The sequence below is a fragment of the Zootoca vivipara genome, chromosome 1, assembly GCF_965207765.1.
Source record: "Zootoca vivipara chromosome 1, rZooViv2.hap1.1, whole genome shotgun sequence".
Lineage (NCBI taxonomy): Eukaryota > Metazoa > Chordata > Lepidosauria > Squamata > Lacertidae > Zootoca > Zootoca vivipara.
Window position 1 is genome coordinate 18,298,426 of NC_142582.1, and position 18,523 is coordinate 18,316,948.

At 44.1% G+C, this 18,523-nt stretch overlaps 2 protein-coding genes across 6 annotated transcripts in view; one reads left to right on the forward strand and one right to left on the reverse strand.

Moving 5' to 3' along the window:
• Positions 1–4,133, reverse strand: part of SLC25A12 (solute carrier family 25 member 12) — a 101,682-nt gene extending 97,549 nt beyond the window's left edge. Inside the window, exon 1 of the mRNA XM_088657527.1 lies at positions 3,957–4,133. The gene's annotated coding sequence lies outside the window, so the exon portion shown is untranslated. The remainder of the gene's footprint in view (positions 1–3,956) is intronic.
• The window catches only part of METAP1D (methionyl aminopeptidase type 1D, mitochondrial), a 106,614-nt gene continuing 92,133 nt past the window's right edge, over positions 4,043–18,523 (forward strand). For 4 of the 5 annotated variants that reach the window (XM_035135296.3, XM_088657969.1, XM_035135303.3 and 1 more), the window contains exon 1: positions 4,043–4,185. In XM_035135296.3, coding sequence (XP_034991187.3) covers positions 4,137–4,185 — 49 coding nt within the window. In that variant the 5' untranslated portion in view covers positions 4,043–4,136. Of the gene's footprint in view, positions 4,186–6,237; positions 6,314–18,523 lie in introns of all 5 variants that reach the window. The other variant, XM_088658089.1, reaches the window with a different exon arrangement.

Sequence of the window (18,523 nt, forward strand, 5' to 3'; positions counted from 1 at the left end):
TTCCCAGTAGTGATGTATGGAAGTAAGAGTTGGACCATAAAGAAGGTTGATCGCCGAAGAATTGATGCTTTTGAATTATGGTGCTGGAGGAGACTCTTGAGAGTCCCATGGACTGCAAGAAGATCAAACCTATCCATTGTGAAGGAAATCAGCCCTGAGTGCTCACTGGAAGGACAGATCCTGAAGCTGAGGCTCCAATACTTTGGCCACCTCATGAGAAGAGAAGACTCCCTGGAACTGGGAAAGATTGAGGGCACAAGGAGAAGGGGATGACAGAGGACGAGATGGTTGGACAGTGTTCTCGAAGCTACGAACATGAGTTTGACCAAACTGCGGGAGGCAGTGGAAGACAGGAGTGCCTGGTGTGCTCTGGTCCATGGGGTCACGAAGAGTCAGACACGACTAAACGACTAAACAACAACAAAATTTATTTACCTACTTAATTTATATAGCTGCCCCATAGCAGAAATACTCTAGGAAGCCAGGGTAGTGTAGTGGATAGACTGTTGAGTTCAAATCCTCACTCAGTCATGAAGATCACTGGGTGACCTTGAGCCAGTCACAGGCTCTTAACGTCCTCACAGAGTCATTGTAGGGTTAACTGAGGAGAGGGGTGAATCATTTACTCCTTAGGAAAAGGGTGGGATATGAATGCAATAAATAAGCTCTTCTGCTTACCTACTTAAGAAAGCTGGAGAGGCCAGCCAGATGGAGATGTCAGCCTCCAACCTGGCATCCAGAGATCTCCACGTGATTGCAAATGAACCTGCAACCAGTGGCAAAATGCACCTAGCACCTGGCTAATTTCTAACGCTGCTCACTAATAGGAGAGGTTCTCTTACACTGAGGGACTGGTGCATGTTTGTTGGGATTCCATGACAGAATCCCTGATTTGAAGATCTTTCTTCCTAGAAACTACCCAGTATACTTCAGTAACTTAATAAACTGAACCAAACAATGTAAGCGCATGCAGCCTCCAACTGTCACTACAGGAAATGTGAAATGGGACACAAGCTGTGAGCCAGTGGTGAAATATTTCGCAGCATGATCAGAACTGATGTTTTCTACTTTACTAAGTATGTCACACTGACTTCTTCAATTAGGCTTCTCTCCCCCCCCCTTCACTTAAATATGCTTAGACTTTCACTTTTGTACCCCTGAACTGGAACAATGAGTCTGATTTGGGGCGTGCGAGCGTGTGCCAAAGAAAAGCTCATCTAGAGCGGCAGCTGCAGTGTGTTCTGATTTGGGTACGAAGACGACTGCATTATAATTGTCGAAAATAGATTCCCGCCAAGCAGCCACAATGGAGCCATTAAGAAATGTGAGAACTTACACATCTCTGCTTGCAAAACCAGGGGGGGCAAGGTTTTATTTTATCTTTCCGCAAAAGCACACTCAACCTTCCTCAAGAAAGTCATCCTTCTATTTCCCCGGAGAAGCCAAGTACCTAGAACGCCAAGTAAAGGATGTTGCAAAACAAACAAAAGTGGGAAGCAGATTACTCTATTAAACCATAGAATTCTGTTCTATCAAACGTCTCTGAGACAAGTGTCACTCGTTACCCGATCTTTCCTCTCTTTGCCAATTAATGCAGCGATCTGAAAATCCCCACCTGCATGCAGGAATTAGCTATAACTTTAGTAATTTTTTTAAAGAACTGGCAAAGTTGAAGGGCATTCACCAGGCATCCCCAAACTTCGGCCCTCCAGTTGTTTTGGACTACAATTCCCATCACCCCCGACCACTGGTCCTGTTAGCTAGGGATCATGGGAGTTGTAGGCCAAAACATCTGGAGAGCCGCAGTTTGCGGGTGCCTGGCATTCACCATATCTCAGTCGGTAGAGCATGAGACTCTTAATCTCAGGGCCATGGGTTCGAGCTGCACACTGGGCAAAAAAATTATGCATTGCAGGGAGCTGGCCTAGATGACCCTCATGGTCCCTTTCAATTTTTGCTGGCATTCATTTGTCTTAGGAGACAATGAAAGAGTACACCTTCATGAGTAAAGTCAAATTGTTAAGAGAGTTGCAGCGCCTGCTGTGGCCGTGTAGAGAGTGATACCAGAGAGGCATGTTTTGTTGCAGCTGGGGCAGATGAAGGCATCCAGTTTTGCTGCTACAGGCAGGGCCTTTTTTCCCAGCCAGAACTCGCTAGAACTCAGTTCCGGCATCTCTCAGGTGGGTGCCATTGCCGTTATAAAAAAACAAGGGAGGCGTTTATGGTGAGTTCAAGCACCTCTTTTTCTAGAAAAACAGCATGAGCTACAGTTTGCACCATAGTGTTTCTTCTGTCTGTGCTCCTCCCAACAGTCATTCCTCCTCCAGTCACTGCTATGGATACATGACCTGATTGTCTCCAGGCACTGTGGTTGCCCTCTGTACAATTCCAACAACCCTACAATTCCAACTTCTTCACAGAAGCTTACGAAAAGCTTGACCTATCGCTCAACATCCAAAAAACCAAAGTGCTGCACCAACAAGTACAAAATAACCCCTCTGCAGTGCCACAAATCCAACTCAATGGTGTAACGTTGGAAAATGTCAATCACTTCTCCTACCTTGGCAATTATCTTTCCACAAGGGTCAACACTGATGCTGAAATTCAGCATCACTTGAGCTCTGCAAGTGCGGCTTTCTCCCGATGCAGAGTGTTTGAAGGCCAGGACATTCGCAGGGAAACCAAAATGCTTGTTTACAAAGCTATTGTACTACCAACCTTACTGTATGCTTGTGAAACATGGACCACTTACAAACGCCATCTCCAACTTCTCGAAAGATTCCATCAACGGTGTCTCCAAAAAATCTTACACATCACTTGGGAAGACAGACGAACTAATATCAGTGTACTGGATGAAGCAAAGATCACCAGTGTTGAAGCAATGATTCTTCAACATCAACTTCGTTGGACTGGTCATGTTGTGCAGATGCCTGATTATCGTCTTCCAAAACAACTACTCTATTCTGAACTTAAAGATGGAAAGTGTAATGCTGGTGGTCATCAAAAGAGGTTTAAAGACTGTCTCAAGGCAAATCTTAAAAAATGTAGTATAAACACCAACAATTGGGAAACACTGGCCTGCGAGCACTCCAGCTGGAGAACAGCATTTACCAAATGTGTCATGGACTTTGAAGACACTCGAACTCAGAACGCAAGGGGGAAACATACTAAGAGGAAGGCATGCTTGGCAAATCCACACTGTGATCAACTTCCGCCTGGCAACCAATGTCCCCACTGTGGAAGGATGAGTGGGTCCAGAATTGACCTCCATAGTCGCTTACGGATTCATTGTTAAAACCATGTTTATGGAAGACAATCTTACTCAGCTACGAGTGATCGCCGAAGAAGAAGAAGAAGAAGACAATTCCAACTCTACAATTCTATAGAACAGTTTTTTGCAGTGCATATAAAACAATTCTGTGGTTGACTCTCAAGAGTTGTGCATTTTTCATTTGTTCACACAGGTGTCAAGCTACTTGTTTTGCCACCTTTGTCCTGGGAAAATACAGGACAATGTGGGGTGGGGCGGTTGGGGGGTGTTTTGTTTTTGTTTTTAAATCTTGTGCTGAAGTTCAAAGCAATCTGTTGCAGCCGAACAGGATAGCCCCTCTGGAATTTGTCACACAGGCACACATGAATTTGTAAATCTCTCTGGGCTTGGCTACCCAGAACCTTAAATGCATGATCTTTGGTGCATGCATTTTTGTTAGTGGGGGCAAGCTTTTGTTAGGGAGGGCCAGAATCTCAGATTTGTATTGATTTTTCCTGAATTGGAGGGGGGCAGCTGCCCCCCCCCGGCTATGCCCATGAACGCATGATGCATTTGGAGAGAGATTAGGCCGGGGGGGCCCCCCTGAAATACAGGGCAAAACTGCATCAATACAGGACGTTGCATTGAAACACGGGACATTATTAAAGAGGACAGGTGGCAACGCTACACCTTTGCTGAACCTTACCTGCGACCTGCCTTTGCCGCTGAGCTACAGGACCAGAGTTGCGCATGCGCCCCGCAGCGGAGGTCCCGAGGGTTCCTTTGCGCGCCTTTGACCCTCCTGGCCAGGTGCCTGACCCTTAAAAGCGAAGGGGAGGGGAGTTTTTGCTCTCCGCGCCCACGTGACCCAACACGTCTGTCCAAGATGGCGGCGCCCAGGAGCCTTGTCGACATGCTTCCGCGGCTGTTCAGGGGTAGGTGAATTCTGCGCGCTTGTGGTGTTCCTGAAGGGGGTGTCCCCGTGTGTGGGGAAAGCGCGGGCTATACTGAGAGGAAGAGGAACGGCGCACGCTTCTCTCCTTAGTGCGCACCCCTGGCAGGGGAAAGATGCGGAGGAAAGCCGCCTTTCGTTCTGAAGTGCACCATAAATACAGGATGTGTGTTGTTCTCTCCCCTCCTTATCACTTGGCCATTTTGCATCACGAATTCAAAAAAGTATTGGGCTGCAGCGCTATACTAGTTTGCCTGGAAGCGAGCGCCGCTGAACTCAATAGGATTTTCTTCTGAGTAGGCACATATACCATAGGAATGCGCACCAATGCTGTGAAGCCCCAGGTTGGAATTCCCAGTTTATCTGACTAGAAAGTAGAAGGGGCGGGGGGGGGGAGAGAAATGGTATTCCAGTCCACACCATCACATCAACAACACAAATATGAATTATGACCTCTTCTCTGTAGCTTTAGTGCCCTGTTTCAAAGCTGGTGACAGTATGATAGTGTGATTTAGCATACCTTCATATAAACTGAATGGGACACGGGTGGCGCTGTGGTAACTCTAAACCACTGAGCCTCTTGGGCTTGCGATCGGAAGGTTAGCGGTGGTTCAAATCCTCGTGAAGGGGTCCCAGCTCTTGGCTTGCCAATCAGAAGGTCAGTGGTTCGAATCCCTGCGACGGGGTGAGCTCCCGTTGCTCTGTCCCAGCTCCTGCCAACCTAGCAGTTTGAAAGCACGCCAGTGCAAGTAGATAAATAGGTACTGCTGCAGCGGGAAGGTAAACAGCATTTCCGTGTGCTCTGGTTTCCGTCACGGTGTCCTGTTGCACCAGAAGCGGTTTAGTCATGCTGGCCACATGACCCGGAAAGCTGTCTGTGGACAAATGCTGGCTCCCTTGGCCTGAAAGCGAGATGAGCGCCGCAACCCCATAGTTGCCTTTGACTGGACTTAACCACCCAAGGATCCTTTACCTTTACCTATATAAACTAAATATATGAGGCTGCCATACTCAGATGCTTGGTTCTTCTTGCCTAATGCAGTGCTTGCTTGAGCCTGGCAGCCTGATGTCCTAAAGATGGTAGGGATTGTGCTTATCACTCAACTACAGTCCCTACTTGGGGTTCTTGTACAAATATAGATGTGGTTAGCCTGTTGGTGGCTGATGTTTAGGTCTATTGAAATTGGAAACCAAAGATGTGCATAAATAGCCTTTGACTAGTTGTCAAATTACTGCTTAAAGTGGACAGCTCCCTATATAATTTCTAAGGAGAAGTGACATAACCAGGCTTTTTTCAACTTGTCTAGTGTGGTTAGGCCCTAACCACACTACACCACAGTCTCCCCATGGCTTATATTTCACTTTATTACACTGGAGAAATAACAAGATTAGACACATCTTTAAAGTAAGCAGATAAGATTGGGATAAATATATCATTTGTGATTTTAGCAGGCCAGGGAATAGCATTTTGTGTAAGTCAGGCAAATTATGTATAAACATTGTGAACAGGTTTTTTGGGGGGCGGGGAGCAGAAGGAGCTTGAACAACTGTGAGCACTGCACTGGCAGAGCAATGAATACTAATTTAGAAAGGAATAATGGCAAGAAATTTATTCAAATGGCTCTTTGTGGAAGTAGAAATATTGAAAAGCACCTTAAAAATTCAAAAGCAAGCAGCCATTACTAGTACTAGTTCGGGTTAAGAACTTAATTCGTTCTGGTGGTCCGTTCTTAACCTGAAACTGTTCTTAACCTGAGGTAACACTTTAGCTATTGGGGCCTCCCGCTGCTGCCATGCCACCGCCATGCGATTTCTGTTCTCATCCTGAAGCAAAGTTCTTAACCTGAGGTGTTATTTCTGGTTTAGCAGAGTCTGTAACCTGAAGCGTCTATAACCCAAGGTGTAGTTGCTAAGCTATAATTCCTTTGAAATGAGGTACAATTCTTAAATGTTCTGCCATATTGTGCAGTAAACTTTAAATACCAGGGCCCCAGTCCATACAAAGCTACTCCCACATTTTTTTTGAAATCAACAGGACTTAAGCCATCACACAATTATATACATGCTTACATGGAAGAAAGTCTTATCAGTTAAATGAAACTTATTCTCAGGTAAGTATGCATAGGATTGAAGACTTGGGTGCAATTCAGACCCTCACCCCTGACAGTGACGCCATTTCTGCAGAAGGCATGTGGAAGAAGGACCTGGCCTGATCTCTGCACCAGCTCCAGGTTGCTGCAACCACTGGGTCTGGATCACGCCTGATGCCAGTGGATCTTGGGCCAGCTCAGCACCACCTCTTCTCCATTCTTAGAATGTCCCATTTCAGGACTTTCTGCTGGCAGGGATATTGCCAGAGTGATACCACCTGTCTGATTGGAAGGTGGAAGTAGGAGATTGATTCTGACAGAGATCATTGTACTTTTTCATTAACAGTAACCAGTGAGAGAGTGCTTCCTCCTGCAAAGCTGAGCAAAGGGACACCTCCACTCAATCCAACCTGGAGCAAGGGGTGGGCTTGGTTTTTTTGGTCAGTTGCAACTAGCTCCCCCCCCCCAATTGTTTGCAGAAGAGCTTTACGAGCAAAGCTAAGTCTCTGGATCGGAGCCCTAGCTTCAGGGACAATTTGGAAGGCCGAAAGGAAGAAGGCCTTTGCTGAACTAACTCCCTCACCTTAAATAATGGTGCAAAATGGTGGTTATCGTTCTAGGCTGGCCTTCCCCAACTGGATGCCCTCCAAATCTATTGGATTACAACTCCCATCATCCCTTATCGTCAGCCATGCTGGGTGAAACTGATGGGAGTTGTAGGTGGACTAGGACCTGGGGATTCTCAGCCACATGGAGCCACATGGGGTGACTTTGGGCCCTTCACTATCTCTCAGCTTAACCTACCTCACAAGGCTGTTGTGAGACTAAAATGGAGAGGGGGAGAAGCTTGTATGCCACCTTGAGCTCCTTGGAGAATAATAATGATCAATAATAGCTATCCAGACCAACACGGCTACCTACCTGTAACCAGAACTATGGAAGGCACCACATTGAGCCGCATGAAATGGAAGTCCATCAACCTCACCAAGAAACTTGCCCAGGTACAAACTGACATCCTCTTTCTATCTAAATGCAAAAACCTGGACATTGTACCTAAGGGTCTTAGAATTAAGAACCCTCTTCAATCAACTTACCCCACAGAATATGCCAGAAAACTATGCCACACTTTATCTAAGAAACTGCTGAAACATCTTATCGGCGTTCTGTATTCCAAACAGAAGTTAATAAAGGAGGAACTCTCTGCACTGGACAACTCCATCAGGAATCACCCAGCCTGGCAGAAGTTCCACAAGGAAAAACAAACCATTTACCACTCCCAACTGGAGTTACTGAAGAACCAGAAAAATAAAAAACTCTGCAACCTTTCCAACCTACAAGCCACCAATCAAAACAAGATCAACAACATTGTCAATCTTTCACAGCAAACACTCAGCCCAGCTGAGGAATCCGTCCTTTCACGGGGACTATCATTCTGCCCTGCCAAATCCCAACACATGATTCAGTTCTGCGGGGACCTGGAAGCATTTTTCCGCCGTTTACGCCTGAAGGAGTATTTTCATCACACACAAGAACAAGACAAAGTAGAACAAACTACATCCCCACAACACAACACCTCTCAACTTACTGGGGAACAACCATCACTCTCCAAACGCATCAATGAACAGAACATTGACCACCAACTACCACCGAAAAGAAGTTACACAAAAAGGGACTCCACATGGACCCCTCCTGATGGACGCAATACCACACTAGATCTGTACATCGAATGCTTCCGCCACAGAATCCAAACGGATGTGACCAGAGAACACCATCGCTTACTACAAAATCTAAACCATGCTGAAAGGAGAGCCATAGAAAATCTCAGGAACAACCCAGACATTATAATTAAAGAGGCAGACAAGGGTGGAGCTGTCGTCATCATGAACAAAACTGATTACATCCAGGAGGCCCACAGACAACTTTCCAATACTGCCTTTTACATGAAATTGGACTCAGACCCCACACAAGCATACAAAAAAGAACTGAACAAGATTATTAAGGAGCTACCCCTTCACATCCAAGAACAGATCCTCACAAACACACCAGCGGAACCTCGGCCAGGAACTTTCTATCTTCTACCCAAAATACACAAACCAGGAAACCCAGGACGCCCCATCATCTCAGGTATTGGCACCATTACAGTGGGTGTTTCCGGCTATATGGACTCTGTTCTGAAACCATATGCTATCAGTGCTCCCAGCTACGTACGTGACACCACAGATTTTCTGAGGAAAATACAATATTTGAACAATCTTCCTAACAATACTATACTAGCCACTATGGATGTGGAATCTCTATATACCAACATCCCACACAATGATGGTTTACAAGCCATAAGGAACACCATTTCAGATAAAACCACAGCGGACTTTGCTACCAAACTCTGCCACTTTGTCCTTACCCACAACCACTTCAAATTTGGTGATGACCTGTTCCTCCAGATCAGCGGCACAGCCATGGGCACCCGCATGGCCCCACAGTATGCCAACATCTTCATGGCAGATTTAGAACAACGTTTCCTTAACTCCTACCCACTCAAACCTCTCCTGTACCTGCGATACATTGACGATATTTTTATTATCTGGACACATGGACAACAGACCCTGGAAACCTTCCACCAGACATTCAATGACTTTCACCCCACCATCAACCTAACAATGAACCAATCTATGCAAGAAATACATTTTTTGGACACTACTATAAAAATACAGGATGGACATATAGACACCACCTTATACAGAAAACCAACTGACCGACAAACATATCTACATGCTTCTAGCTACCATCCCAAACATACCAAACAATCCATCGTATACAGCCAGGCCTTACGTTACAACCGCATCTGTTCCAACTCTACAGACAGAGAATCTCACCTAAGAGATCTACAGCAAACCTTTTTAGAACTAAAATATCCACCTGATGAAGTTAAACAACAGATCAACAGAGCCAGACAGATACCTAGAGAGAACCTGCTGCAAGACAGACCCAAAAAAGAAGATAACAGAACACCACTAGTCATCACATACAGCTCCCAAGCTAAAACAGTACAACGCATCATCAGAGATCTACAGCCTCTCCTGGACAATGACAGCTCCCTTTCTCAAGCTCTGGGAGGAAGACCTTTCATTGCCTACAGACAGCCACCCAATCTTAAACAACTCCTCACCCACAATAATACAACCACCAGACTTAACATGGACACTGGTACCAGAGCCTGCAATAAACCCAGATGCCAACTTTGCTGCCACATACACCCAGACAACATCATTACTGGCCCCAACAACATCCAACATACCATCTCAGGACTATTTAATTGCTCATCTTCTAACATTGTGTATGCCATCAAATGCCAACAGTGCCCTTCAGCTCTCTATATTGGACAAACAGGCCAAACCCTACGCCAAAGGATAAATGGACATAAATCTGACATCAGGAACCAGAAGACAGAAAAACCAGTAGGAGAACACTTCAATCTCCCAGGACATTCTATACAAGACCTCAAAGTAGCTGTCTTACTACAAAAGAATTTCAGAAATAGACTGGAAAGAGAAGTTGCTGAATTGCAACTTATCACCAAGCTCAAAACCATGGAGGGACCTGGTTTGAACAGAGATATCGGATTTTTATCTCATTATACATGATAAGCGATCTTCAGCCATCTCAACCCTTGCTTTTTCATGCAAAACCATTTGCAGTCGTTTGCGGTCATCAACAGCTATCAGTCAGTCAATCACCCATTTCCACCACCCTTCTGAGTGATCCCCCCTCCCCATCCCCACCCCTCCCCACCCCTTCTCTACATAAGTGCCTGGAAACTTCCATTTCACTGTATCTGAAGAAGTGTGCATGCACACGAAAGCTCATACCAAAATAAAAACTTAGTTGGTCTTTAAGGTGCTACTGAAGGAATTTTTTTATTTTACTTCGATCCAGACCAACACGGCTACCTACCTGTAACCAATAATAGCTATAAATAAGATAATAAAACAAGTAAACCTCCAGAGGGCACCAGCTTGGGGAAGGCTGGTCTAAGGCACTGTTATAGTCTACACTGGCGGGATTGATTATGCTATTGTAGTAGATTGTAAATGTTCTAATTATGCATTGGAACAGCTCTCAAGTATTAGCAATAATTGCATCAGGGTGACACTCCCATTGCTAATAACAAAAAAATCAGGATAATGCCCTTTGAAAACCATCTTAAAGGGGCACAAGAGACTGCAGTATCCTTATGTGCACTGATTTACTGATTTTGAAAAGCTAAATCATTACGAAGCAGGCACTCTTCGCATCTTCGTGTAAGTGGCTCTCAATCTTCAGAAATATTCAGTTCCTGGATAAACGCTTGATTTTATATTTGAAGTCCAAAAACAAATAGGAAGGCTATAATTTTTTTCTTCTCATTTGTGACTTCTTGAACAAAAAGGCTCAGGATGTTGACCTATAAGAAAATAATCGTGTTTATGAGAAGAAGTCACTTATTCAGTCAATTTCTTCTTGCCTCTGTGTTCATACTCGTGCAAGGTGATCTCTTCTGTGGCTCAAAAAGGAAAATGGAGGGGAAGGTTGTTTAAATTTTGATTTACTGCAAAAGAAGAAGAAGTTAAAAGTCACGTAGTCACACTCAGTATGCATTTCTAGGTTGTATTTTTAATAATAGTCCCTGCATGGATTTATACAGTTCGTAGGGGGCTTTGTAATATTAGAATATCAAGCAGAACCTTATTCTGAGTGAGACTTCTGCATTACTTCCCCCCCCCCTTTTTTTTTACTGTACAGCACTTTCAACAATTCCTGCCGTTAGGAAGGGGGAAGTGTCCCATATCGTAACATTCATGAGTGCTTTTCTGTGCCAGGAGCCTGTACATGCTTGGCAGTTGCTTTTGTAAAACTGGACCTGTACTATATGTAGATACATTGCAAAACAACGATCCCGTACAGGAAATGTTCCCAGTGTTGTGCCCTCTGTTAGGGTTCTGGGAAGAGATACATTACTCATCTGTGCTTTATTTATTTTTTTGGCTGTTGGATGCTAGTTGTTTGTGAAAGATTCCTCCTTTGTGTAATGTTTCTCCATCAGCAATCTATACTTGTATGCTCATAGTGCTAAAGACATTGGGGTAGAGTAACATGAAGCACACCATGATATATGAAATCTTGCAATTGCTGCGTCTTGCATAGCTGTCAGTGTGATGTGATTGTTTTCCTACCATCTGTGGCTTTGGAGGCAAAAGCAGGGATGTAGTGAGGCTCTCTGTGCACTTTTAAAAGGAGAGTGTTTTACCTTTATTACTACAAAAAACAGTCATTGTCAGAGGTTGTTACGGCTACTCCTGAGTAACGACCTTCCACATACTTGTCTTTTAAAAGTCTTTATTGGTGCACGTTATTTACAGTGTAGTGAGCTGTCGGTTTCATGTCTTCTCATTCCGTTTCAGAATCCGGCACTGCCCCTTTACGCGACTTTGACCAACATAAAAGCCTCGGGACAGTGAATCTCCTCCCCTTTCTCCTCCTCCTTAATTCCGGTGCCGGGGGAAAGGGTCTATGATCCGCTTTTCCCCTGTCCCCCCTTCCCGCCTCTCTCTCTTCCCGCCTGTGGAGCAGGGGCTCTCCCATGCTGCCAGAGACCTGTAACTCTCTCTCCGTTTCCTGACTAGCCCCTTCAGACCCCGCACTTTCATGGCTGCTTGGGGACGAACTGCTCCTGATGAGAGGGGGGGGGTTCTCTATAATCTCTCCCCCTTACAGTCGTCAACAAGTTTACCATACCCATTGAGTCAATCACCCTAATAATAATAATAATAATAATAATAATAATAATATATTATTTATACCCCGCCCATCTGGCTGGGTTTCCCCAGCCACTCTGGGCGGCTTCCAACCGAATATTAAAAGCAATACAGCATCAAACATTAAAAACTTCCCTAAAAGCCTTCAGTTGTCTTTTAAAAGTAAAATAGTTGCTTATTGCCTTGACATCTGCTGGAGGGCGTTCCACAGGGCGGGTGCCACTACCGAGAAGGCCCTCTGTCTGGTTCCCTGTAACCTCACTTCTCGCAATGAGGGAACCGCCAGAAGGCCCTCGGTGCTGGATCTCAGTGTCCGGGCTGAACGATGGAGGTGGAGACGCTCCTTCAGGTATACAGCTCCATCTCCTACTACCCTCCTGAGAAAAACCCCACCCCACCCTCCCACTATATATAAGGGTCTGCTGAAGTCACATGGCTAAAATATTCATAATGAAGTGAGAGAACACCCCCTCCCGCCACACACACACATCCTAGATCACAAACATCTTCACTATCCTGTAAAGAATTCCTCCCAAAGGAAGTTGAGGCCTAGGAACTTTCTTCCACCTCTGCAGCTGTATCTGAAAAAGTGTGCATGCACACGAAAGCTTATACCCAGAACAAATTTAGTTGGTCTCTAAGGTGCTACTGGACACTTTTTTATTTTTTTATATATTTCGACTGCGTCAGACCAACATGGCTACCTACCTGAATTTAGCTTTATTAGGGCAGTGTTACACTGTGGGTATAAATGTGTATGAGCCGTGAGGGAGCATAGGCTCTGAACTACACTTCTCATTTGCCACGCCTCACTTTTTCCCACTTCTCTTGCTGGTGCTAGTCTCTGCTAGTGCAAGGGAGTCACCAGACTAGTGTAGATTCACTATCCTGGTGCGCTTTGCCAGAGTGGGGTGTTTGTGTGTGTCATAGTGTCATTTCCCTTCTTCCCCAGCAGGTGTAATTCAATGATAGGATTATGCTGACATAATTTTTGTTCCAGTGATTAAGCACAGACAACACAATTGTGTGCATGTCTAACTCAGAAGCAAGTCCTGCTGAATTCAATGGCTCCTACTTCTGTGTAAGTGTATACAGGATTGGAGCCTTTATGCATTTGCAAATGAATACAACAATAGTGTCTGATTTGCAGGATTTCTTTTTGCCAAAGAATAAATTTGCCCTCTTCAAAATGGCATAATTGTCCATGCTCCAATATGGAAATGGAACGTACTGATACTTTAGAAAAGAGGCGTGAAGAAACAGATACTGTACACTGCTTGATCCTAAATTGATTGCAATCAGTATTAAGACTGCAGCCCTCAACGCATTCACGTAAGTAAATGTGTTTTAAGAGTGATGCAGAAGGCAACGAAAGTACACGAACTTGGGAGGGGGGGACGGAAGAGTCCCACTGAAATCAGCAATGTGGGCTCAAACTCCTGCATAGTTGCCATGGGCCTAGTGTTACCATGCTTTCCCCTCAGCGCAGAATCTGTTGTGATGTTCCTAGTCCCTTTGACCGTCCTCTGGTATCATTTCTGTGGTTTAATAGCAAACATGAAAGCTAAAGGTCCAAACCTTCAGACAGAATCGTAGACACTGATCATAGTTGAAGTCTTTGGCTAATGGATGTGCTGATCAAAGGACGGCTCTACTTTATTCTGGGCCCTGAAATAATAGCTGAAAATGGAACCTTATTATTACATCTTGACTGTGAAAAAAATAATTAATTCAAATCTGTATTCAGCTAGCACTGTATTTTTTTTTTAATGACTGTTGATTCGCAGGCCTTATGGTTTCCCCCAAACATTTTTATTATATCCTATGACATGAAGTGTTTGGGTAGAAAGGGTGAAAAGTTGGGAGTTTTGGTTGATTTTTTTAACTGTTCTGAACTTTTGCTACACCTTAACCCTTCCTGTCTTCCTTTCTTGCTGAGTGGGCAGCAGTCACGGTAGTCTCAGCCTTGCTCATCATTCTAAAGCAGATTAGGCACAGTGTTTGAAATTCACCAGACATCAGGCACATTTTGCACCTGGCTATTGGCCACTTGCGACCAAGTGAAGGTTTCTGGGTGCCAAGATGGTGCCTGACATCTCCACTGTTACGTATTCAGTGGTCTGTGTTTGCCTGAGCTTGAGTCTGGACTAAGGATTCTGAGCCTCTGTGTTCTGATTCGATACATGATATCCAATCACAGAACATTTCAGGATTTGGGCCTCTGCCATTGGCCCTTAAACTCTGAGTCATGATTCGCAGCTTGGAAGTTTAGACAGCCAATCACGTTGCGAGTGGGAGTGGCCCAGACCTTCATAAATGTATATAGGCAGTTGTTTTGCCCCTGTTGTCCAGTTCTGTTAATTCAATAAAGGTTCTTGCTGTTATCACTATGTCTTGCCTTGTGGAAACCCACCTACACTTCATCTATTATCTGGAGGTGCATGCCTGGAGATCCTTGGATCTTGATTGTTTTAACACACTAGCAACACACCCTGTAGAATTCTATCCATTAAATTTTACCTGTGCAGTAGGAATGAATTTCAGGAACCAAAAAGTCATATTGAAAAATACGACTTTTGAGCCATCTGGCCCAAAAATGGCAGCTAGGCAACTGCAACCCTGGTTGAAGTAGCTATTTGGTGTCTAGCTTATCTGAGTTTCTAACACTGATTAGGTGGGCATTTCACAGGCAAAGGCTTCTAAATGCTTAACCCCAAGTGCTTGGACTGTTCAGTTGGAGTTGGATGATAGGTTGCCTGAAGCTTAAGATCTGCCAGACACATATAGAAAGAGACTGCTGAATCCAGACTCTATATTACAGCCAAAAAGAAACCACCTGTAGCACATAATACAAATTATTTGCCTGTTTTCTGCAGTTTGGGCAGCTTTAAAGGCTAGATTATTTTTCCCCTTGTTTAAGTTGGCTTTTAATATCGTGTTGTTATCTAACGTTAATAGAGTGGTACCTCTACTTACAAATGTTTCTACTTACAAATGTTTCTACTTACGAATGGAGCTCTGTCCTCCATCTTGGATGCTGTTTAGATAGGATTGTTTCTACTTACAAATTTTTAGATAGGGTTGCTTCGACTTACGATTTTTTTCTCCCAATGCATTCCTATGGGATTTGACTTACAACTTTTTCCGACTTACGAATGTGCGTTCGGAATGCATTAAATTCGTAAGTAGAGGTACCACTGAATATTCAAATGTTTGGTTAAATATGTTTGGTTAAACTTGCAGTATCTTACTACACATCACATCTTAAGTAAAAGTGTTGCTAGCCCTTTTAAGGGAGCTGGGTGGACTGAGATGGGACATCCTTTCTCCCCACCCACCCCACCCCAGAGCAGTTTTTTTGGGGGGTGGGGGTGGTTTGTGTCCAGGGAGAGGAAGTCCCACTTTGTTAAATACAGCCCATTGTATGCAGATAAGCTCTAACATCAATCAGCCAACCTCACCAAATAGGCAATATAATTATGAGTCCTTTATTTCACCAAAATAAAGAAGAGGAGTAAGTGTTCTCCGTTAATCTTTCTTTTCTTCATTGGTTCTACTTCTTGGGACCCCAAAATAGCTACTTTTCTAACTGTCCCAGAATGTCCGGTTGTTTTTTTTGTTTTTTTAAAAAAATCAAGTACCATTGTATATGTTGTGAGCTTTTAATAATCCCAACTACTGTATTACATTACCATATGTGAACGTGCAGAACGATTTGCCTTTGGTCTACATGGTCTGTATCTTGCAGTTATTGCATGCCGCAGAAAGAAGTCCTTTCGTTAAGGCAGTCTGCTATTTTCATTTTTTAGTCTTCAGTTACAAGCTTCTGGCAGGTTTTCTGACCACTACTGTTACCTGGTGGCGCCGATATTTCATCAGAGTTAGACAAGCAGACTACCTGGACCTAGGCCCAGATATGCCCTGTTGTAAGTGATGAACATGATCCCTTGTGTTAAGGAATTCAAGACTTATAGTGCTGGGATTCCCAAGGGAGTTGAAAGAAAACTGTGTTCAAGCATTCTCTTTGTGCGTTCTCTTTGTGCTTGTTACGTACGCAGCATTATGAGCTCAAGCAATTACACATCACCCCGATGAAATCCTTTTTTCAGTTATTGATCATTTATTTCAGGTAGAAAGACTCTTAATTTGAACGAATACAAGCCATTAAAGATGCAGATGCTGTTTAAAGATGATCTGATAATAGTGGCTAAGGAAAACATAGCTCATGTTTAGCACCATTTTTATTTATTTTTAACTCTGATAGAAATTAACACCAACATTAAGATAATACATCTCATTCCAGCAGTTTGAGTGAATTTTGTCTGCTTTAAAATCTTATCTCTTAACCCTGGACCTTTTGTATGTTACTGTGTTGATCTGTCTGTTTGGGCTGTATTCTGGTTTGGCTTTTTAAGACTTATTGTGGATTTCACTGTATAATTGTTATGTTTTTAAAATAGATGACTTGTTTATGAGGCTTCTAACAACTATAAATCAATAAATACCCTTCCCAACATTTCCTTTTTCATATAGTAACTTTATGCTTAAGTTTTGGGATTGTTTCAAAAAATTATGTTTATCCTACATAATGTGCCATGCTTAACTGTACTCTATGTTATAGCATCTCATATGTTCTCATATGAGAAGAGAAGAATCCTTGGAAAAGACCCTGATGTTGGGAAAGATTGAGGGCACTAGGAGAAGGGGACGTCAGAGGACAAGATGGTTGGACAGTGTTCTCGAAGCTACGAACATGAGTTTGACCAAACTGCGGGAGGCAGTGCAAGACAGGAGTGCCTGGCGTGCTATGGTCCATGGGGTCACGAAGAGTCGGACACGACTAAACGACTAAACAACAACAACATGTTAATATGTTAAAGTTGGTATACTATAGATATTGATTGAGTGGCAAGTCACTATTCAATTCTCCTGAATCGGCCCCCACTGAAATGTATGGGAGCTCCATCCATTTCAGTAAAATTTGTGCATTATTCTGCTGATTGTATCTGGCTTGGATTAATAATGGTTTGAATTAGATGTCATCTAGATTCCCTCTATGGCCATGATTCAGAGGGCCTCATAGGGAACTAGATATGCTCATCAGGGCTTCCTCAGGTGCGCAGCCTGGGAGTCATTTTGGACTCACAGCTGTCCATGGAGGCGCAGGTCAATTCTGTGTCCAGGGCAGCTGTTTACCAGCTCCATCTGGTACGCAGGCTGAGACCCTACCTGCCGCAGACTGTCTCGCCAGAGTGGTGCATGCTCTGGTTATCTCTCGCTTGGACTACTGCAATGCACTCTATATGGGGCTACCTTTGAAGGTGACTCGGAAACTACAACTAATCCAGAATGCAGCAGCTGGACTGGTGACTGGAAGCGGCCGCTGAGACCACATAACACTGGTCTTGAAAGACCTACATTGGCTCCCAGTACGTTTCCGAGCACAATTCAAAGTGTTGGTGCTGACCTTTAAAGCCCTAAACGGCCTCAGCCCAGTATACCTGAAGGAGTGTCTCCACCCCCATCGTTCTGCCCGGACACTGAGGTCCAGTGCCGAGGGCCTTCTGACGGTTCCCTCACTGCGAGAATCCAAGTTACAGGGAACCAGGCAGAGGGCCTTCTCGGTAGTGGCACCCGACCTGTGGAACGCCCTCCTACCAGATGTCAAAGAGAAAAACAACTATCAGACTCTTAGAAGACATCTGAAGGCAGCCCTGTTTAGGGAAGCTTTTGATGTTTAACAGACTATAGTATTTTAATATTTTGTTGGAAGCCGCCCAGAGTGGCTGGGGAAACCCAGCCAGATTTACGGTGTATAAATAATATATTATTATTATTATTATTATTATTATTATTATTATTATTATTATTATTTCAATCCCTCTCACTTGTTCTCTTTTTCCCCTCAACCACTCTCTGCAAATTGCAAGCCTTATGTCATATAATCATAGAATTGTAGAGTTGTAAAAAAAATCCCTGAGGATCATCTTGTCCAACCCATGCAGCTGTCTCATGGTGGGATTGAACCAGCAACCTTGGCATTATCAGCACCGTACTCTAACCAGCTGAGCTATCCAGGGCTATTTGCTGCTTAGCAAGCTGCTTCGGTTTTTAATTTACCCGTTTCAGAAGTGGTTGGTGATGTAAGATGAGGAAACTCAATGAGACGCCCTCACACACAATAACAGGGATTGCTAGATGTCTGTTCACAGGGGGTGTTTAGTGCATTTAATCCTAGTTAAGTCAGTGGGCTTAAGCATGTTTAACTCTGTATAGGAGTGAGCTATAAATCCCCAGTTCTTGGAACTGGGGTATTCGCCCTCAACCCATGTGTGTGAGAGAGAAATTCATGAGCATGGGATCAAGGACCAGAAACCACCGGCTTCTGATCTTGAAATGCATACTGGGTGTTAGCAGACAAAACAATTTAACCTGCAGC